We start from the raw sequence: 22,899 nt of genomic DNA, 5'->3' as shown, positions 1-22,899 counted from the left end.
GATGAGGAGAGACAGGAAGAACCCGGAGGGGCACCAGATTTAGTTATGGGCTTAATGGGTTAGTTCAGTGTCTTCCCAGCGACAGAAGACACAGTCGCGCTGGACCAGGCTTATCATGCAACAGATGGGCTTTTCTTGAGAGTGGCACTCTGGGAGCAGAGTGGTTTCTGAAGGTTAAGGACACAAACAAGGTCATGGCCAAAGAGGAACGTTTCCCCTTAAGCAGAGAATGGAAGGCAGGAGAGAAAATAGAAGGACAGATGAATGACCTTCAATGAGGCGGTGATTTCTAGAAAGACTCATGCTGGGCTAGAGATGGATTTTCTAAAATAAATATGACCCTGTTTTCCCTCTTAAATGTTTTACCAAGGTGCTAACCAATGATTACTTTTTTGCCAAAAAAATAAAGGCAACACAGGTGCCACAAGGGGTTATATACGAAACCAGAAGATTGCCTATAAAGGCCATTATATTTTGTCTTAGAAGACGGCATTATCTGAATAAATAGTGAAGGGAAGGTGCCTTGGTTAAACCGCAGGAAATTGTAAGGAGAACTATTATTTTCTGATCCAGAGCCCTGGTTCTAGTACTGCTTTGATGGTTTGATATAAATGTGGAACAGAGGAAATATTCTGTAAGAAAGCACTTTGTGTGTGTGTGGAGAGTATCCTAGATTATTTTTCTTTTTAAATCATTACCCATTGCCAGTCTGCTTTTGGTATGGCTTTAGGCAGCGCATTGGTTTTAATTCATATTTAAGCAACCCTTAGCCATGATAATCAGGCTCCTTAGGTTAAACCAAGCCAAACACCTTAATTCTTTCATCCTCTTTAAATGTTCATTGTGCAGATATGCTATACTTTATATTTGTTAAAACAAACAAACAAACAAAACAACCAACAAACTTATTTTTGTGGTCCCCTCCCTGCCCTGCTTGCTTCCCTAAAAGAATCACAAAGAAAGGAAAGAGAAGCAGGTGAGAATGTTAAAGTTTGTATCGGATAAATGGGAAATCGGCTTGATTTTTCAAGGTCTCAGAGAAGATACTTGTATGCACAGAATAGGTGCTTCTTCTGGCTTATACCACCTGTACGGTGGCAAAGTTAGAACTCATAACTGGCCAGGATGGTGAGTGTGTGATTAGATCACAAGAAATATGTTCAGGACTTTGTATGAATAAAATAGGTGCTGTATAAGGATTCATTAAGAGCTGAATTTATTTGACTTCAGTTTACAGTGCTGCCTCTCTCCTAGATTTGAAATGAATGCAGTAAAATGTACAGCTATATAGTGGTAAAAGGTCTCTTTCATGCTAGGCTAGCCACGAGTCGTTTGAAATTCATTAGTTTAATTTTTACCATTTAATACAACAGAGCTGACTTTACAAAAGTAAAAGCTGCTTCGTAGCAAGAGCTAGTCTTCCCTTCAACGGCTTGCTGTTTACAGGGCCCGACCTGGCCACTGTATATATGACACGTCCATCAGGTACAGATATTATTATGTGAACATACACATTTGGGCTAGTAAACAACAAGTCTAAACACCTGTAACAAGCACACTTCATTTTAGGACAAGAGGTTTTTTTCTTTTTTTTTTTTCTTTTTGTACATATACAAAATCTCACAAATTTAATGTGCGTCAATACCCATGCAGTAAATAAATGTTTTTACAAATAGGTTTTTTTAAATGATAAAAATATTACACTGGACCCAAAATTCCATACAAACATTAATACATGATTTCTCATCCATTTTGACTAAATATAGGATTACTGAAAATGTGCTGTAGAAAGGCCACTCTCCTGTACAGTTGTGCAAAGTCTGCAAAATGATAGTGATTCAATGGTGGTTTCGAAAGCAAAGAAAAAGCCTGGCTGTGGAGTTCTTACTTTCTCCTCTACAGCAAAAAGATTCACTGGCATGTATCTGAACTGTTAATGATGAAAGTACATTCACTGAGCTGTACAGTATAAAGCTGAGTAAAAGTAGATTTTAGGATACAGAATAGTGAAGGAGGGTCCCTTCCTCCTTAAAAACAGCAAATTGTGACGTGTACTGTTACGCAGCCAGACGCGAAAAAGCAGCACGGTCGTTAGCATGCTGTGATCACTTAGAAATCAAGACGTTTGTAAATGGAGAGATATGAAGGGGACGTTTTCATAGACTTCATCCACTCTGTACACAATTCAGGAAGCTTGAAAGAGCCTCGGAATTGTTTCTCCTATAGGATTTGATGTAGCATATCTCTGAGTAACCATCGCCCTTTTGCTCCTTAGGAGAGAAGTATGGTTTTCTTTTTTAGTATTGTTTCTTAGATTATAACACACATCAGCCTGTAACTAAACATATTTTACTTCCCTGCCTGAAGTATAATCAACGTGAGTTTAATTAATGGATTTGGGGGAAAATCAGAAGCCAACTGCAAAGTTGATTCCTTTCAGTTTATACCTTGTAGTTTTTAAGAGTTGGAGTTTGAAAGCTGTTAGCTGCCTTTCTGGGTGAGTTAAGTCTGTTTTACAAAATCCATTCTCAAATTCCTCTGTACATAATTAGCATTTCATCACTACAAAAATAAAGGAAGATTTAAACCAAGAAAATAAAGCAGCTCTATCTTCAATTTTGGTCTTAGTTACAAAAACATCTTACAAAGCTTTGCCCTGATACACCATTAAGTGTTCTCACAGATTTGGAATAATGTCTCCATTAACCAGCTTTCGCCAGTTAACAGATTTTTGAGACGGATATTGGAAACCTGAACTTTCCTTACGTCGGTGCTTTTCTGTTTTGACTCTTGTATGTGCATCTACATTTCACAAAAATAAAACTACAGCATTAAACTTTGTGCAATGTTTAAGAAAATTCTTAGAACACGTTAATAAATATAAAAAAGGTTTAAATTCTTTCCCATCCACAAGGATGTCTGCACCTGAAAAAATGTGATTTACTTTTGAAGTCTTATTTATATAAAATTAACTTAAAGGGAGAAAAGATGACCTTAGATATAAAACTGCCTTTTTGTGGTTTCACTACTTGAAGATGACTTGTCTTCAGAATTGTTTGCAAAAGTTAATTTTAAGTCATTAAAGACAGTTTATTTTGCACATGGTAAACACAAGCTGAGCACTAATTGCATATAAAATATACAAATGCTTATTAAAGACAGTGGTATTGTGACCTTATATAGTTGGTTTCATATACTGGTAGTTCAGTAACATTAAAGTATAGCTTGTCAAGTGTCCTACACGTTGACATAAAAACTACCTTTTATACTTGTTTCAAAGTACCAGAAGGTACCAGATGGCCTGAAGGTAGAGTACACTTACACATGCGTTTCAATGTAAGAATGAGTATGTGTTAGAGAGGAAGTGATTACATCTACTTCAGAGGAAATATTTAATGGGTCATTTGAGGTGGTGTTTTGACAGATATCCAAGAAAAGATCCAGGTACATCTGCTTCCATTGTTGGAATTCTTTAGATGTCAAGTCTGGATTGTCTAGAACTTTATCAATAATGGCTACTTCCCCTTCTCTGGCCTGAAAAGCAAAAGGATTCAACAGTTAAGATGGGGACAAGCTTTTATTCAAGCTTAAAGTAAGTTAATATGCAAAAAATAAAGTATGTTATCCTATAAGAAACAGCTCTGGTATATGCAAACTCAGCTCTTTAGACTCAAATCCTAGTGAACTGTTTTCTACACCTGAATAATGCCTCGTAGTGTCCATTCTCTGTGATTTATGTTTTCTCCCAGTCTGCCCTTTTCCCATTTCTGGCTAGGGAAGTTTTCCTCATTCTTTAAGATCCAGTTCAAACCCCTCTTATTTCTTGACACCTTCCTTAAACAATTGGGAAATAAATATTTGCTCCTTCACTTATGTCTCCATGACACATCATTATTGCCTCCATGAATGGACTTGTCATGTCCTATGTTGTGAGTTACTATCGGACCTGACCTACCTCCCTGCTATAGCATGCCTGAGAGAAAACATTGCCCTCCTCTGATCACGTATACACAGTTCTTGCTGTGTGGATGTTAGGACTCCCTTCCTGTAGCACTGTGGGCCTGCAATGGAAAATATCCCTCCCTTTCATCTTGGAGGCCAGATCTCTCAGCTGAAGGATAAGCTTGTTATGCTATCTATCACCACACACAACTCTCCCCTGTGGAAGAAGTGAATCTCCCAGGTAGAAAGTGGAATGGAGGAGGGTTTATGACAGTCTAGCAATTTCATCTTGTTTATGGACACAAGGAAAGGGTAGGGAGGTCTGGTACATGCTCTATAGGAAGTGAGAAGGCATGACTCTGTGACAACCTGCCTTGGGAGGGAAAGATGTTGTTCTGGTCCTTGGGGCTGTAGGTATCTTGGTTAAGACAAAGAATATAGAATGACATTGGGGTTGAGAATTCTGTGAGTTGCCTGTGCTGAGGTCAGAGATCTATGCTTGGTGAACGGACTGTTATATTTCCAGGAAGTAGACACACCTAGAGTTGCTTGGACAGTTGTTCTTCTCTATTAGGAGATTTCATTCCTTGTTAAATTCCTTGCTAACAAGTATAGGGTTCTGTAGTTTATTTGCTAACTGTCTCATCCTTTTTGATTGCCCCAGAGTCCAGCAGAGCACCTGTCACATGCTTGGTAATTCATCAGTCCTCATGGGACTGAACATAGTAGCTCAGATTCTTTGTTACTAGAAAAAATGCTTTTGGGGAGTCTACAGAGTATAAAAGAATAAAAGACAGGTGAGAGAGAGAGAGAGGCAGGCAGATAGGAGGTCTTTAGAATATGTGACCTTAATTAACTTGCTTCAAAATATTTGCTGCGCATCTTAGAACTCAGGCAGTTTGGAGCTGAATGGGGGGTCAGATTCTTTAAAGGTGGGGGGGTAGTGAAGATATCCTTGGAGGAAGTTTTAGTTGCTGGGATGATTCTTATGAATACTGTAGCTCTATATAAAATTCTCGTCTTAGTTATCAAAAGTCCATTGGCATTTCCCATAGATTTGCAATAGTGTTTTTATGAATACCAATTAAAAGCTAATTGACTTTGAAAACTCAAGTACTTGCTACATGTTTTTTTTTCTTCCCCAAATCATTGATTTTTCTCTTTTATCTCTTGTATATTTTTAAATTACAAAACTTCAGCAGCATACTATGGATCTGAAATCTTTCCCACAGGAGCTCCGTGACCTTTTGCTTCCTGAAGTTTCTGTGTCACATACCCTGTATGATACTTCTTTCCCTGTTTTGATTTTCGAAGGGTGCAGCTCCTGCTTAGACTGAGTTTATGTGGCAGGCCCTCTCCCGAAATGTCCTAGAAGTAGTGAGCATGGCTCCTGCTTTTACCAATCCTCCCCTCCTCCTATACACACATAGTGAAGGGAACTCACTTTGCTGCCTTCTTCAACTTTCTACCTTCCTATTCCTGTCTCAAAGGAGCCCTGCTGGTACAGTGGTTAAGTGCTCGGCTGCTAACTGAAAGGTCAGCAGTTCTAACCCACCAGCTGCTCTGCGGGAGAAAGATGAGGTGTTCTGCTTCCATAAAGAATGACAGCCTTGGGAACCCTAGAGGCAGTTCTACTCTGTCCTACAGGGCTGCTATGAGTCGGAATCAACTCAAGAGCACCAGCTCCTTCCCCATCTGGGGTGGCATGTAATAAGGCAACTGGGGAGAAGGTAAGCATAAATTTGTAAGAGATCACTCTTAGGAAATGTATAATAAGAAAGCAACATGTGAGTTGGGAACTCACAGTGTCAACAGAACAATGATAAAATTTCTACATGGAACATGAATCACAGTGGCTTCACTCCAAATGCAGTCAGTCATGCAGGAAATAGTCACAAAATACCTCAAACCCTTTTAGTACTCACTACTGCATTATGCATGCATGATGGGTTCTTTTAATAACTCTGATCATTATATCACACGGTATGTTTATCTTAGGAAAACGAAAGATGGAGGAATAACCTCAGCCTTGTTTGCATTTTTTTGAAAAAAAAAATTTAATTACATCCTTTTTTCCTCTAGACCTAAGTCACATAATATTTAGTCAGCACCTTGGGACCTGAATGCAAAGCTAAGATGACTTCCTCTTTACATATTACAGTATAGCCACAGGCCTGGTTTAGGTGCTTCCTGTTTACTTCGTCCCTCCCCCCTCTCCCCTTTGTATTTCTTCCTCTAGATTATCTAGTAATCCCTTTGAGTTCAAGAAGGAATCCTTTCAAGGAATTTCTCCTGCCATTTTATTTTCTTACCTTTAAAGTGCTTTTGAGAATTCTCAGCCTGTGTAGTTTTTCATTCATTACAGGATCGTTACATCTTTTTATAAATGACAGCTTGTACTCCAGCTTGGTCGAAATGCGATGTTCTCCTAGAGGTGACAGGCTGGCTTGCTCCAATGCCCTGTACAAATCTTGCAATGAATCTCCTAACTTCTCTTCCCTACTTTCACCTGCAATGTCCAAAAAAAGATACAAGTGAATCCCGTGTGATAAACAGTTATTTGGCACTCCATAAATCTACTAAAAAAAAAAAAAAAAAAAAGCCAAAAAACAAAACCACCTGAGAAACAGAATAATGAAAGACTGGGAAACACTCTATTATATTAAAAACAAAACAAAACAAAACAAAACAAAAAAAACCCCACAGCTGCTACTTATTTTGGGTAAAATTAGCTACAGGCAGCCAATTGTTTCAGAGCGGTCAAATAATAGGATGCTTTGACTAACCGAATATTCTCTTGATAGCAAATCACTGTACATGTCATGAGTCCATTTAGTTCAAAGAATTAGAATACAAAAGGTACACAACATGGAAACAATCTTGCACATAATTTATTATTGAAAAACATTAATGAATCCCCTTGTCATCATACTGATAAGCATAGAAGTGGCTGATTCATAGAGCTCTCCTGGTAAGCAGTACTGAATGAGCTGGGCTTTACTTTCTATTTTCCATTTTCATTGGAGCCTATTTGATTATAAAAATCTTCCAACAGTGTGTCATAGAGGATATTAGGCTTCATGCGACTGTCATAGTAATAATGCCTGACACACAGTAAATATACTAAAGATTATAAATTGTCATCAATAATAATTGATGCAATAATAATGGTTTAATTGAATGACATATGGTAATAGGCTGATATGCAAATTTAAGAAAATGTCTGGCACACACTAAGATGCTACGAAGAATTTATAAAACTTGGGAAGAAAATATTCTAATTAATTTTGAGAACAAAAAAAGAAGACTGGTTCAGGAAAGGATCTTACATCTAGCTCAACAAATCAAACTCCCACCTTGTTTTGTAATTGCCTGAACAATGATGTCCTATCTTTTTCAACAAGGATAAGCATAGATGAATTAGGCTTTTGCTTAGAGTGGTAGATTGGTGTAGGGCTATGGCATGTTTCATTTAACAGATAATTAAAGTGTCATATTTGAGAGATACTAATTATGTTGCCCAAGGAGCAAATATGGAATGTTTTTCATTCCACCATGGTCCATGAGATAATTTTAGGCTTTCTGACAGTTATTTATTTATTTAAAAACCCTAATAGGAGCCCTTGGAAGGAAGGTTGGGCAATCTACTTCCGTAGTGATACTGCCTCAGAAACCCAGGGAGGGGTCGCTATGAGTTGGGCACATAACAACAACAATAGGAGCCCTACTGGCACAAAGGTTACATGTTTGATGGCTAACTGAAAGCTTGGTGGCTCAAACCTACTGGTGGCTCCACAGGAGAAAAGACCTGGCAGTCTGCTTCTGTAAAGATTACAGCTTTGGAAACCTTATGGGACTACAGGGTCGCTATGCGTCGGGAATCAACTTGACAGCACACAACAGTTGGTAATAATAAACCGAACTCACTGCTATCGGGTCAAATCCGACTCATAGTGACCCCCATTGGGTTTCTGAGGCTGTAAATCTTCATGGAAGTAGATCGCCCCGTCCTCTTTCTGCAGAGTAGCTGGTGGGCTAGAACCTCTGACCTTCTGGTTAGCAGCCAAATGCCTTATCGACTATGCCACCAGAGGTCCTTTGGTAATAATAGTAGTCGACATTTACATGTGCCAGGCAGTAGGTTAAATGTTTAACATCCATTATCTCATGTAATCCTCATAAGAATACTAAGTGTAGATCTGTTTTATCTTACAGTACGTAAGTACCTTGCTCAAGGTCACATCTAGTGAGTGGTGGAGCTAGAATCCTGGTTGGGCAGTCCAACTGGCAGAATGTATGATTTGTGTTAACAAGTGTTCTATAATGCCAATTTTTTCAGTAATCACTTGATCTGTCTATTTAACAGTGTTAATGTGGAATGTCTTTAAAATGCAGCATATAAGGGGGTACCTAAAACTTCCTGAAAAATGTTCACTAACATACAGTACCTTAACTGGAAGGGATCACCTTTAGAATTAAAAAGTAGTTTCATTTAAATTCCAAATTCAACTCTTGGCTCTGCTGTCAAGGTTAGCAACTAATGGTAAGTACAGTTATTGACTCCTTCCACTAGAAATTCCTTATCGTCATCAGCACATACTATCACTGAGTGTGCTAAGTCCTCTATAATGAGTTTTAACTTCCTAACCAGACCATAACCTTGAACTATAATCTAAAAATTCAGAAATTCAAATCCCCTTAAATAACAGTTTTTAAATTCTCTGCTGGCTCATTCTTGAATGTTTTTAACACCTACAGGATTTGAGGGAAGGGGTGGATGGAAGATTGTATGTAATAAGGAGGAACTGCTTTGTGGGTTAAGAGCAAGATTGAAGCAAGACAGAGAGGAATGGTTTGGAGTGAAGAAGGGACAAAATTATGTTAACCAGAATAACGAAATGGAATTGTAAAACCAAGGACACATTTGAACAGCATAAATTCCATTTCATAAAATTATGGGCCAGGGAAAGGACCCCAGGAAATTATTTAGTAACCGTCACAGCCTCACAGCAAGACTGCATTGAAAGCTACACGTAATTTCAGAGAGCAGAGGGCAGGACAGAAATGGGAGGCCTAAGAGATGTGAATTATGGTAGTTAAGGTACCAGATGGCCTAATGTATTATAACTTTTTCAGTTTTAGAAGGAAGGTGAAGGAAAAAGGGATTCAGATTATAGCTGTATGATTCAAGGGAGGCAGAAGTCTTTTTACAGAATAAAATTGTATTTTAAGATCTCCTTTCTCCATACATATATTTTGCTTTTTAAAAAATTTGACCCAGTTTTCCTTTTCCCCAAGTCTTAAAGTTTGTAGAGTAATGGGACAGATGATCAACTATTGAAAAATTTTAGTGTAGTTTTACTTTTAAGAAGGGTAAGTAAAGATTTCGTGTAAAAACCGACATACATAGCTATTAATAGAAATGGAAATCTTCTCTCCCCCCGCCCCCGCTTTTCTTTCTTGCTGTTAAGGGGGAAAAGCCTTCAACCAAAAGTCAACATAATTATCTGGTTAGACAGCTGTAAGAAGAATTGAGTATGGATTTATCTCAGGGCAGCACATCTGAACAAGGAATTACAATGAGACAAACACAGAAGAAACATTTCCAAGTATAGTAATGGAAGAACATGGCTTCTATCAGAGATAAGTAGACTCGCGTCTCTTACACATCAGACACATAGGTAACACTGCACAAGACACAGTGGTGGAATGAGTTAAGGATGAGGAGTTGAGATGCCAGGCTACCACAAAATGCCACCAGTTACTCAACATTTTAAGACTAGACAAAGAGTCCTTTCATTTTCAAAGGAGGGGGTTAGGGGCAGTCACATTATAAATCTGATTCACTGTGCTCCACAGTCCAAACACAACACAGAACTCAACATTCAAGACAAAAACAGACCTTTATTTTCTTTTATGTTTTTCAATTGGTTTCCTTGATTTTTCTCAGATGAATAGCAATTAAGTCAATTCGAGTTACTGTTGCAACTGAAAATATGAAAGCACCTTTATTTTCTTCTCTTTGCCCTCTTCCTCTTAGTCTCCTTCTCACTTCTCTTCTGGCTTCGTTTTTTAAAACCTTGGCTTTTCTTCTTTCAGAAGAGGCTCACCCTGGAGGCTTGCTTAGAGCAGGAAGCAAGCACTTGCGACTTTCTCTCAATGTGCCAGTTCAGCCACTGGAGCACTGGCCTAAAACCAGCATTTTTGTCACTTGAATGGATGTTACTGAAAAGTTGGTCAAGTATAGAGGACCCCATTCAACTCCCAGGACACATACAGCAGTCTTCTGTGTTTCCTAATGAGGAAGTGTATCACTGCTACAAAGAATTTTTTTTTTTCATTTGTATTTGATTTATTCAGAAAAAAAAATGTTAATTTGTACCTGATTTCTTCAGCAAAACTGGGCTATTCTGGAATAAACTCCCCCACAATTATATTTATGTTGATAATACATAAATTAGTCCCGTGTCAGATAGCATACTTATTGAATTCCAATTTCATTAAAGCAAAGCAAATATATAAAATTCCCCTTTCTGTATAAAATTTGATTGCTTAATAGATTTGAGGATTACAATTAAGTTACTGGTGAATTAGCTTGTATTCTATGCCAACTAGGGTGATTTCTGGCTGTGTCATACCTGGCACGGTGAAAGTTGGAAATATTCTTTATTGTCTCATTTATATGCTATCTACACTAAGAAACATTGTGAATCTAAGAGCATGGTGAGCATCACAACTGCTCATTGGTTGGCTCTTTCAGGCTGTGTATGACCTCCAGGTAATAAGTAATCAAGGAGAGCTCAGGAAAAGGTTGTTGTTGACGTTGTTATGTGCCATCAAGTCGGACCCGACTCATAGCGACCCCTCCTTGGGTTTCCAAGGCAGTATCACTACGGAAGTAGATTGCCCAACCTTCCTTCCGAGGAGTGGCTGGTGGGTTTGAACCACCAGCCTTCTGGTTAGCAGTCAAGTGCCTTAGGCACTACACTACCAGAGCTCCCCAAGAAAAGGTTAGCTAAGGAAAAATAATAGTCTGTTGGAATGTTCTTGCAAATTGCTCATATACAGATGACAAGACACTTCTCAAATATCAAAAAGTCTTTGATTGATGTATTTCCTTACATTCAGGCTCAGTGGTTTCCAAACTTTTTTGATTGTGTGCCCTTGCCAGTTAAAACATTTATATCGTTAACTTACACACATGTATTACTATATATTAATAGATATGTATGTTATCAAACTTACACAGAAATTCAAAAGGATGAGATAGAAAACCTGAGGAGAAATTGTAATGTTTTTTCTTCCTGTACCTCACTGGGCCCATGTGTACCTTCCTTCAGAGACCTGGACTGTGATAGTCCCATTCTTCTACCTGGCCCTGAGTCTCATACACCCAACAGGTTTAGACTGAAAGATGATTTTTCTCTCTACTTTATACATGAAACACTCCAAAAAGAGTTCCACATGAGATGACTGTGTAATTATCATGACAGTCTCATATGTATTATCATTCATGTTTCTCTGGTGAAAAGTAAGGAGAGAGGAGTAAAAACTGAATGATCTAAACTTTGGCTCTGGTTTCCTTCCTGTTTCCTCACCCCTGCAATGACAACGTTGAAGGAGAGTAGAAATGAAAACAAAACCAAAATATGAGTAAGCCAATTGGCTTGAAAGACCAAACTAACAATGGATAATCAGTTCTGGGATATGTGCTGGAAAGAAATTGTGCTCTTTTTAAAATTGGATAATGATATCCCCGTGGGAACAGTTTTTCCTTCCATAACACAGTTGTGTCAGGAACATAGAAGGTTGTGAAAGGTTAAATGACAAGTGGTGGAGGAGGCTGAACAAAGTAGGATTAGTCACCAGTCAAATTTGAAAGACATTTGTTCTTGGACAACAGCAGAGTGCTTTAAAGTTTCCAGACTGATGACACCAAGTATGTGGAACACTATTCTTGTTACAAAGGGCAATTAACATTTGTACTGAGGCCACAAGAATATTTTCTATGACTACTAACTATCACATCATAATTAACAACTTATTTATATGTCAGGTAGCAATTATACTTTTAATGGATTTAGTGTCTTTGTAAATTTTATGCTAAAGATGATTAGTATTCAGCTGTTTACACTGTAATTGGAGTTGTTTCATAATTAAATACCAAAACCAACCTCACTGCCATTGATTTGATTCCGACTCATAGTGACCCCCTTTGGGTTTCCGAGGTGGTAAATCTTTACAGAAGTAGATTGCCCAGGCTTTCTTTCATGGAGTGGCTGGTGGGTTTGAACCACCAACTTTCTGATTAACAGTCAAATGCCATAGGCACTGTGCCACCAGAGCTCCTTTTATAATGAAATATTAGCTCTTAATTCATGCTTTTATATATGTCCACTAGTCTAGCATTATAAAACTAGGTGGAGGGTAATTTAGTATATCAGAAATAAGCCTAAAATTTTCAAAGCTGGCTTTTAGTCTTTGTTCTTTAATCAACTACCTGTTTCATAATCAGATGTAATTTGTTCACTATCTTTTAGGCAAAGTAACAATACCCAAGCATTTCTACTGGGCATAATTTCTGTGATGAAAAAGAAATCAATTTTAGTGGAAAACAGCAACAACAACTCTTTTAAAGGGACAGTTTGAGTAGACCTACCAACACTGGTAAGTGTATTTTTTAAAAAGTACATTTAAAACCCACCTTTATAAAAATGACAGTATGCTTCACAAACTCAAGTATGGCCCATGCAAATATCTATAAACCCCTTCTTCAGAACAGTAAAGGTTACTTCTGCAAAGATGGGACAGAGTAGACAGAGCAGAAGTTTATGCTACACTTCACTCTCTGAGCTTGTAATTTCTGCCAAATTATGTGGCTTAATGGAACACATCTATGACAGTGGTTAAGTTTTCGGGATACTGCGATAGCTTTTATAATGAATATTTCAGTTGGCAAAACTGTGGTGCCCTTGATATTGATTTACAGACCCAAAGAAGGGAAGGTTCTTTGAAGGACAATCACAAACACTAATGACAGATTCTAGATTTACCCACAGAATTTAGAAAATTTAATTAGCAGAGCCATGGAGGTCAAGGTATCTGATTCCTAGGTAGGAATTTATAAAGGGACAGCTTAAAACCAAAGCTAAGAGATGATTATAATTGAAAATTAATGTGTAGTCACCATATCCCTTAATGAGAAAAAAACTAAAACTCTTCAGATCATAAAATTTTACTATGACTTAAATAGGGAGAATTACTTAAGACACTTCCATTAATATTAAATGCCATTAAATTGCTTTTTGATAGATTTCTACATACCAGAGCCATATTTTTTTTTTTTACATATACTTCAAACACACATGAGAATGGTTAGAGCACAGAGGCAATCATATCAATGTGATTTTATTCACAACATGAATTCCATTTGTGAGAAAGAAGCAAAGATTACTTCTCTTTAGAAAGATACTTACGATCAAGCATACTAAGCAAATTATTTAGCTATCTAAAAAGATCTGATACCAATTGGTCATATTTTTATTTTTAAGTAATTTATATATTTTTTACAGGTATTCACATTATGCAATACCACACACTGCGGCGACAGGAAGGAAAAAAAAAACATTTCAAAATACAATTTTAAATGATCTCTTCATTGCACAGTATGAAATATCTATTAATTAGCATTGAAATTATTACAGTATATCTTATCCAACTAAATAAAGGAAATTTCACATCCACTACAGAAGAAAAATAAGCCACTATTGAGCCACAGGGGACCCAGTACACAGTATTAAATAATAGCTGAAGCGAGTTTGAAAGACATCCAGACAAAATATTTTTTTTCAAAAATGAAAATCACAGCCTATAGATTATGAATATTTTACAGAAAAGAATAGCTCATGCCTGTCCTATGAGGCAACACCATTGATATACAAGTGCTAAGAAATAAGGAGAAAATTAGGATTTTATCTGAGGAATCTAATAAAGCCTGGAATGAGGAATTTTCATTATTGTCACCAAAAGCAGTCTCTGTGTTGCACCTGAATACACTTAATAATAGAATAAACAGCAAATTTCAGAGAAGGTTGTGTATACCTTGCCTTAATAGATTACACTTAATTTAGAACAATACAGCACGTCAACTTTAAAAAATGCAAAATACACTTATACAGAATTTGCTTCCTCTGCTTTGCCTTAAAGAGGCCACCAAAGAGTCCGTTCAACAGCCCAGATTTTCTAGTTATTGGAGCTGATGCCTCGCTTTTCCTGGGGTCAGGAGAACACAACTGAGGTGTCACCACACACAGCCCTTTCCGTCAAACCCCTTCCCCTTCTGTTCTCCCACAGCAACAGCAGTTTTCTGTTACTCTGCTCCATCTTGATTGGCTTTGATCTTAGGCTAGTCCCACTGTAGAAAGCTCGCATTCTTCTTAAGAGTAGCCTGCCCCTCTCAATATCCCTTCAGGGAGGCCCCAAATCCAGAAAACTTGATGATCTAAACTTTTTTAAAGTCTGTTTTCTGTTATAAACAGCAAGGACGAGGCCATTTTAGTTGCTTGCAAGAGGTTGATGTTGAGTCTGCGCCGTGCCGACTCTCTCCGATCTAAATTCTCTAAACATTAGCTTATCAATCTGTGAGTCCAATGGGTTCAGTGCCAACAGAAGTGGATCCGATTTGGCATGGAGAGGTTCTACCAACTCTCGCAGTGTATTAGCCTAATATGATAAAGCAGTGATACAATATGATGAAAGACCTGCAAGTGCCATTATTTCCAAAAGCATATTAGTATTTGTATTAGAAATACCGTCATGCAACACCCATGAAGAGAAAACAGAAAAATGTGGCTAGAATTGCATATGGTTTTAATACCATAATGTCTTTCTGTTGGCATGCAAGTCTACTTGGCCATAAATTAGACACTTTTTGCTTTAAGCTTGGCTATTTGGAGATGCCAATCTTATGGATACAAGATAATATACAGCACAGATAAATCTTTTCTCACCTCTATACATCTATAATTTTAATCAGAAAAGTTTAAGTTAAAAGTATTCTCTATACACATGTAAAATGATCAGTATTTTCAACAAAATTAAACTATTTCTATATAAGATCTTTCCTCAAATTCATCAATCAAAAAGGAATTTTCTGCTCTACCCTCCACCTTTTCTTGAACTACCCCGGTATATATGCTCAACCCAAACCAAACTCTTGCCATTGAGTGGATTCCAACTCACAGTGACCCTACAGGACAGAGTAGAACTGCTCCATAGGGGTTTCCAAGGCTGTCATCTTTATGGAAGCAGACTGCCACATCTTTCTCCTGAGGCTGGTGGGTTGGAACCACCAGCGTTTCAATTAGCAGCTGAGCACTTAACCACTGTGCCATCAGGGCTCCTCGATATATATGCTACCATGTCCTAATCTGTGAGATAGCACAATACCCTAGTTAGTATCTCTGCAATGTGGAGGCCACATGCTGAACAACAACAAAGGAAAAAAAATGCAAAGATATAATAAACATGATAAAAGAGTGACTTTATACCTGAGCATAAGCCATATGTCAAGCAGTTAAGAAAGTAGAAGAGACTTGAAGTTTCTGAATGACCTGAGAAACTAAGAACAGTGTGGATAAAATAAACTGTGGTCTCTTTTAGTTTGTTTTATTTTGAGTTTTGAGAAGTCCCAGTGTTTTCAGCTGGCACAAATCAGCAATGCTTTCTTTCTTTTTTTTTTATTTTTAGCCTAGAGCAGATTTTTATCTGCAAAATCCTGTAGTATATTTTGAATTATATCAAGAAGAAGGAACAAAATGGGAGAGGGAACAGAGAAAGCATGTTGCTCTTTACTATCTCCCTTAGAAAATGGGGAGAGGCATATATGGCCCATACCACTGGTATCTAGAAAACTGGATGCAGCATAGTTCAGATCAGCAGAACTCATCAGCAACTAAGTCTTCGTATGGAGGTCAAATAAAACAAAGGAGAATACCTCCTTTTTTTAAAGAATATTATATTATAATATAGGAACGCTGGCTTTGGCTTCTATCACTTTGTTTTCATAAGGTCATGGAATTCCAAACAGCAAAATCAGAGAAAATCTAACTATATGCATAAGCTCATTTAAAATTTATCCACTTAAATAAAAAATCGTGTAAGTTTTTGTTTTGAACACAACCCTCATTTCGCCTTAGAAACAACATTACATGAGTGCATACATTTCTAGCACAGTCTCTAATGCCCACTGAACCCATACTAAACTTCTGAAAAATCAGCAGTGAAAATCCCATGGAGTACAGTTCTACTGTGACACACATGGAATTGCCAGGAGTTGGACTTGACTTGAGAACAATGAGTTGTGGTAAGCCTACAAGAGAACCCTGATACTATGCTATCCTGGTAAAATGTTACACTTAGTCACATTGACAGCACCATTTCCAAACAAAATCCCAAACCAAACCAGTTGTAATTGAGTGGACTCTGACTCATGGTGGCCTCATGTGTGTCAGAGTAAAAATATGTGCCACAGGGTTTTCAGGGACTATGACCTTTCAGAAGTAGACTGCCAGGCCATTCTTTGGAGGCCTGGTGGACTCAAGCCTCCAACCTATTAGTTAATAGCTAAGTGGGATAACCATTTGCACCACTCAGTGACTTCCACTGTTTCTATAAGCTTGCTGAATTCTACTCTAAGAGACCCAAAACACCTCCTCAGTGTTAGCACACTGCCAAAGGGCAGGAGGATGGTGGGTAAGAATTGCTCTTTTACAAGTTATCACTCTACATATTCAAATAAGAGAAGATAACTCCCTAGGCAGAGTGTCCTTGAACTAGCAGTGCTCAGTATCACTGGCTACAGAATCTCAGGAGTAGGGGTGTCAAACCTTGTTAAAAACAGGTGTTGGGCCCTATCTCTAATCGACTTAATCAGAATTTCTGTGTATTGCACTCAGGAATCTGCATTTTAAGCAAGCTTCCCAGGGGAATCTTGTGCCCACTTGCCAGTCACACTGGGGTGGGGAGGAACCTGGGTGACACAGGTGACTTGTGATCAACTGCTAACCAAAAGGTTGGCTGTTCCAACCTACCCAGCGGCTCCAGGGAAGAAAGGCCGGCGATCTACTCTAAAACGATTATGGCCAAGAAAACCCTATGGGGCAGTTCTACTCCATAGCACACATGGTCTCCCTGAGTCAGGAGCCGGCCTGACGACAGCGAACAACAACCCACAGTGGAGAGAGCTGGTGAGACTGTCTTTGCACAGCATGCACAGGTGGTTCAGAAATCAGAAGCTCTTCGGTTGGGGATGGCACATAGCATTTTACTTTTGGTCCCACCACCATTATAACATTGTACCACACAGTTCAAACAATGTCAAGGTTTTGCTGAGGAAATGCGTGGTAGTATCTTGGTCTACTGAGATTATGGCAAGACAAAAGAGGCCTTGGTAAGTCCCTTGAATAAATTCTTTAAAGCTATGCTTTTATATAGTAAGAAAGAATTCTTATTTATTTTTAAGACAAACAGAACTCTCACAAAGATACTTCCAGACTCAATCCCACTGAATGCCTTGGTGTGTGTGCTCTGAAACCTAAAATGTGAATAGCATTGATGAGTCAGGTGAGCTAGGGGCAAGGGCACAGAAGGGTTGATGGAATATGAGTAATCTGTATTAAATCTCTAAAAAACAAAAACAAGTTCATGTCATAAGATACTATTCTGTAAAAGGCTAAATTGACTTCTGTGAATCTCATGTTTATGTGTGTTTACATTTTTGCAAGTCCCTTTCTGGTTCTCAACACTCTCTCTTTCTTTTTTTTTTAAACCCTTTGTGTTTGTATTGGACTCTCTCTCTCTCTTTAGTGTCCACTTCCCCATTTCTGCCATTCTCCTTTGTAGCTGATAACTTCATTTATCCCCTCTCAAGCAGTCAAAATATTCAAACCAGTTACAATTGTTTATTATACTGTTGGATTAATTTTATTCCTAGTTTTTAAAAGGACAAGTGGAATTGGTATTTTCCTTTTAAAAAGAAGGCAGCAAAAACTTAAATTATATAACTCTTGATTGTTTTGTTTTTTTTTGATCGTTATCATTTAAATTTCTTTTATTGTGATTTAGGTGAAAGTTTACAGAGCAAATTAATTTTCCATATAGCAGTTCACATATACTTTGTCTCATGACACTGACTGCAATTTTCCACAATGGAACAACTCTCTTCTCACTTCCTCCCCATAGTTTCTTTTTCCCTGTGTCCTTCACTCCCATGCACTCCTGCCTCCCTGTGCATACACAGCCCTTCTATCTCCCATGATTGTTGATCAACACCTTAACTATAAAAACATTCCCTACTCCTGTTATTAAAATAAATTTCACTATTTACTGAACTTTTTAACCAATCACATTTTGAAACAACAGCAACTTATCTATGCTACCACAAAGAAAATCAGTAATGTTTCTGTTTGGCATATTAATTGACAAATACTATTGCACTTCCACTCATCACTGAAACAAGAAGAAATAGATCCTATTTCCCTGTCACTTAATAACTCTTCAAGATCTGAGTGGTGAATCTAGAGGTCCTGCCATTTTTGAGTCATGTATAGGATGACTTGTTCCAGTGTAGATATAGATCCCATGCAAGTTCTTTAAAATACAAGTTGAATCCATGTAGGGTATTTGAAGGAGATTGTTTCTTTCCTTTTTGATTTATAAATTTAAAAAATTTTCCCACTAAGGACCACCCAAATAGTAAGCAGAAATATAAATTCTGGAAAGATGAGTTTTAGAAATATCATCAGGTTTCCAAATGTGTACCTGATAGGAATGCGTGAAGATGCGATTATACTAAGGCTTCTAAGCAGTTCATTCCATTTTGACCTCTTGCTGAGAATTTGCCTTTTTACCCTAGATATACTGAATCAGAATAGACAGTTTAACAAGATCCCCAGGATTACACATGTGGTTAATGATGGAGGCACAAACATTTGTAAGAGAATGATTAAGTTTGAATGCATGTGAGAAAAAGCTTCTCCTTAATGAATGAGAAGAAAATACTTGAAAGCAGAAATGAGTGTCTAAGTGGGATAAGTACTTTCTAAGAGTCCTACTTATGTCTGAGTTCTAGGAGAGTTAGATTTAGTCAGTTCCATTATTAGTGAATTTGAGGGCAAATTTAAGGCACTGACTACTTGTCATATGATGCTTGCAGATAACAAAAGTCACCAATAGGAGACATACAAGCCTATCAATTATCTGCATTCTGATTTAACTTTTTCTTTTTGAAAAACAACAACATCTAACACTAAGAAATGATGTTGTTGTTAGGTGCTGTTGAGTCAATTCCAACTCATAGAGACTGTACATACAACAGAACAAAACACTGCCCAATCCTCCATCATCCTCACAATAATTGCTATTTAAGCCCATTGTTGCAGCTACAAACTGGTCCTTCCTGATAACATGTTTATTCTTCTGGCAGTCCATGGTATATTCTATATTCTTTGCCAACACCATAATTCAAATGCATCAATTTTTTGGTCTGTCCAGCTTTTTTTATAAGGTGATTGAAAACACCATGGCTTCAGTCAAACCCAAAAACCAAAGCTACTGCCATTGAGTCAATTCTGACTCATAGGAACCCCCACAGGGTTTCCAAGGCTGTAAATTTTCATGGAAGCAGATTACCTCATCTTTCTCCCATAGAGTGGCTGGTGGGTTCAAACTGTGTACCTTTTGCTTAGCAGCCAAATGCTTTAACCACTATACAACCAGAGCTCCTTTGGCTGGGTCAGGTGCAACTTCATTCTCAAGGTGACAGCTTTGATTTTTAACACTTTAAAGAGATCTTTTGGAGGAGGAAGATGGTGTCGTACCTGTAGCCTACACGTTTGTTCCCTCTAGCATCTTAATTCATGAACAACTAGATGTTTGAAGCAGGGATTCTGGAGTTATGAACAGCCAAGTAAGTGAGAAGGTGCCAGATATAGTGGAGATGGAGAAAATAAAAGCAGAGTAAACAGCTAGGAAAAGTAAACGAACCTGCCCAGCTGGCGGGGAGACAGAGAGGCAGAGAAGTAGAAAACTCCGTTAGTTAGCAGCACAGGAGAGATTCATGGAGAGAAAAAAAAAAAAGAGTAGGGCAGCATGGAACCCACAGAGGCTTCAGGGACTTGGAATACCCACACCAGGAGCATCTGACAGTAACCTTGGGAGCTGAGCTGAGTAAGTGGATAACTTTGCTGAGAGCAGAAACCTCTGTGGCTCAGGCTGCCATGGAGTTGAAAGTGGAAGTGGGGAAGGGAGGAAACTCACTGCAGGTAGGTGGGCTCTAGGACAAGCTTGCAGCATAAGGTTGGGATTTAGCACTTCCAAGACAGCTTTTTAGCACAGAATGGACCGAGGTACAGGGTTTTTGTGGCTTTCCAACCCAAGTGAAAGGAGCAGCCCCCTAATCATTGGGGTCTCAGCCAATTTTGATCAATGGGTCTGTGAGTGACAACTAAACATCATCATTGGTAGCCGTCCCAAGCAGACACAAAACAAAACCCCAGAGCCAGCAGCAATTACAGAAACGCGGAAAGCAGGGACTCACTATTGGTACCTTTTTTTTTTCTTTTCCTCTTCTTTCTCTTTTTTCCCCTTCTCCCTTGCCTCACCCAATAGAAGAACTACATTAAGTCACCACAACACCTGCTTGTCCCAACTCCAAATCCCCTTCATGATGAACAGAGACCTGCATCCACATTCCCAACAGTGATTCCATCAACACAAAGATAATTGCAGAGCAATCCAGCACATCTGAATTAATAACAAAAAACGAAATGCACTGCTGTTGAGTCAGATCTGACTCATAGCGACCTATCCTTGGGTTTCTGAGGCAGTATCACTATGGAAGAAGATTGCCCAATCTTCCTTCCAAGAAGTGGCTATTGGGTTTGAACCACCAGCCTTCTGGTTAGCAGTCAAATGCCTTAGGCATGACACCACAAAACAAAACAAAAAAATACGACAGCTCCACCCTTGAAAATATGTTTAAACATAAAATCAAGGTGAAATAAATCAATACATAACCAATAGCTAACTACAACAACTTCAAACATGTCTAGGAAACAACAGACAACCCCAAATCAAACAAACAAAACAGGACAAGACAATAGAAATAAAACCCCAGCCTAAAGACTAATCTAACATGGAAGAAGAACAGGCAATAGAATTATCTGAGAAGGAATTTAGAAGATATATAGATATAGATATAGATGTAGATATAGATATAGATAAAACTCTACAAGAACTCAAGGAAACCACAAACAGAATCATGGAGAACACAGACAATACCCTGGAAGAATTCAGGAAAATGATTCAAGAACAAAATAACAAGATTAACACACAATCAGAACTCATACAAAAACAGCAGTTAGAAATCCAGAAGATGTACACTAAAATTGCAGAGCTAGACAATACAGTGGAAAGACAAAGAGTAGACAAGCACTAGCTGAAGACTGCATTTCTCAACTGGAAGATAAATCCCTTGACACCAGTCTGTATGAAGAAAAATCAGAACAAAGATTTAAGAGAAATGAAGAGAACCTAAGAGCTAAATGGGATGACATGAAAAGAAACAACATACACCTCATTGGAACACCAGAACAAGAGGAAGAAAAAAAAAAAAAAACACTGAGAAAATTGTGGAAGACTTGATAACAGAAAACTTTCCCCACATCATGAAGGAAGAAAAGTATTTGTCCAAGAAGCTCAATGAACCCCGTACAGGATAAATCCCAAGAGAAGGTCACCAAGACCTATCATAATCAAACTCTCCAAAACCAAAGACAAAGAAAGAATCTTGGAAGAAGCCTGGGAAAAAAGAAATGTCACCTACAATGGACAAGCAATTTGGCTAAGTTTTGATTACTCAGCAGAAACCATGCAGGCAAGAAAGCAATGGGATGGTATATTTAAAACACTGAAGGAAAAGAACTTGCAACCAAGAATTCTATATCCAGCCAAATTGTCCATCAAATATGAGGGTGAAATCAAGACATTCTCAGACAAACAGAAATTAAGAGATTTTATGAAAACCAGACCAACCCTACAAAAAATGCTTAAGGAAGTCCTTCTGATAGAGAACCCACAACAGAGAACAACAAATTAAAATCAGGACACTTGACATCAAAACTTAAAAACCAAATCGGAAATAGATGCTCAAAATAAGACTATAAAACATCGTACACAAAGATACAAGGGAGTCAATCAGTAGATGACACCAGCAACAAAGCAAATAGAGGGAATAAGAGTTCTAAGTGCAAAACTTCCAAATGGAGAGAAAGATAGGACAATGTCCTTATAGAATAGACTGTTCCAAAATTAAAGAGATAAGCATTCATTCCAAGGTAACCACAGAGAAAATGAACAATCCCCCTAAGGAAACCCAGAAGGAAGGAAAACATATGGGCTCAGTAAGCACAAAATCAACAATAAAGAAAAGAGAAGAAATACTTGATAATAAAATGAACTCAGCACAGAAAAAGTATTTGGATCAAAGAAATTCTCCAACAACATGACAAAAAACAAAATGGAATGACAGCAATCAATTCATACCTATCGTTAATTACACTCAATGTGAAAGGACTAAATGCACCACTCAAGAGAAAGAGAATGGCAGACTGAATAAAAAAAGAAGACCCATCAATATGCTGCCTACAAGAGACCTACCTTAGACACAAAGATAAAACCAAATGAAAAGTTAAGGGGTGGAAAAAATATACCAATCCAATGGTAACCCTGCCCCCCAAAAAGCAGAAGTGGTACTATTAATTTCTGATAAAATAGACTTTAAGGTGAAAAACAGCAGAAGGGACAAAGAAGGACGCAATATGATGCTGAAAGGGTCAAATGACCAAGAAGACATTACCATAACAAATATCTATGCACCCAATGAAAGTGCTGCAAAAT

At 38.0% G+C, this 22,899-nt stretch overlaps 1 protein-coding gene across 1 annotated transcript in view; it reads right to left on the bottom strand.

Moving 5' to 3' along the window:
• Positions 1-3,318: 3,318 nt before the first annotated feature.
• Positions 3,319-22,899, bottom strand: part of CNKSR2 (connector enhancer of kinase suppressor of Ras 2) — a 472,642-nt gene continuing 453,061 nt past the window's right edge. Inside the window, exons 23-24 of the mRNA XM_007957427.1 lie at positions 6,255-6,451; positions 3,319-3,534 (exon numbers count right to left, since the gene is read on the bottom strand). Of these exons, the coding sequence (XP_007955618.1) occupies positions 3,319-3,534; positions 6,255-6,451 (413 nt within the window). The remainder of the gene's footprint in view (positions 3,535-6,254; positions 6,452-22,899) is intronic.

Source organism: Orycteropus afer, unplaced genomic scaffold (genome assembly GCF_000298275.1).
Source record: "Orycteropus afer afer isolate SDZICR_OR568_19922 unplaced genomic scaffold, OryAfe1.0 scaffold00749, whole genome shotgun sequence".
Taxonomy (NCBI): Eukaryota; Metazoa; Chordata; class Mammalia; order Tubulidentata; family Orycteropodidae; genus Orycteropus; species Orycteropus afer.
The sequence above is the reverse complement of the archived record's forward strand: the minus strand, read 5'-3'. Positions and strand labels throughout refer to the sequence as shown.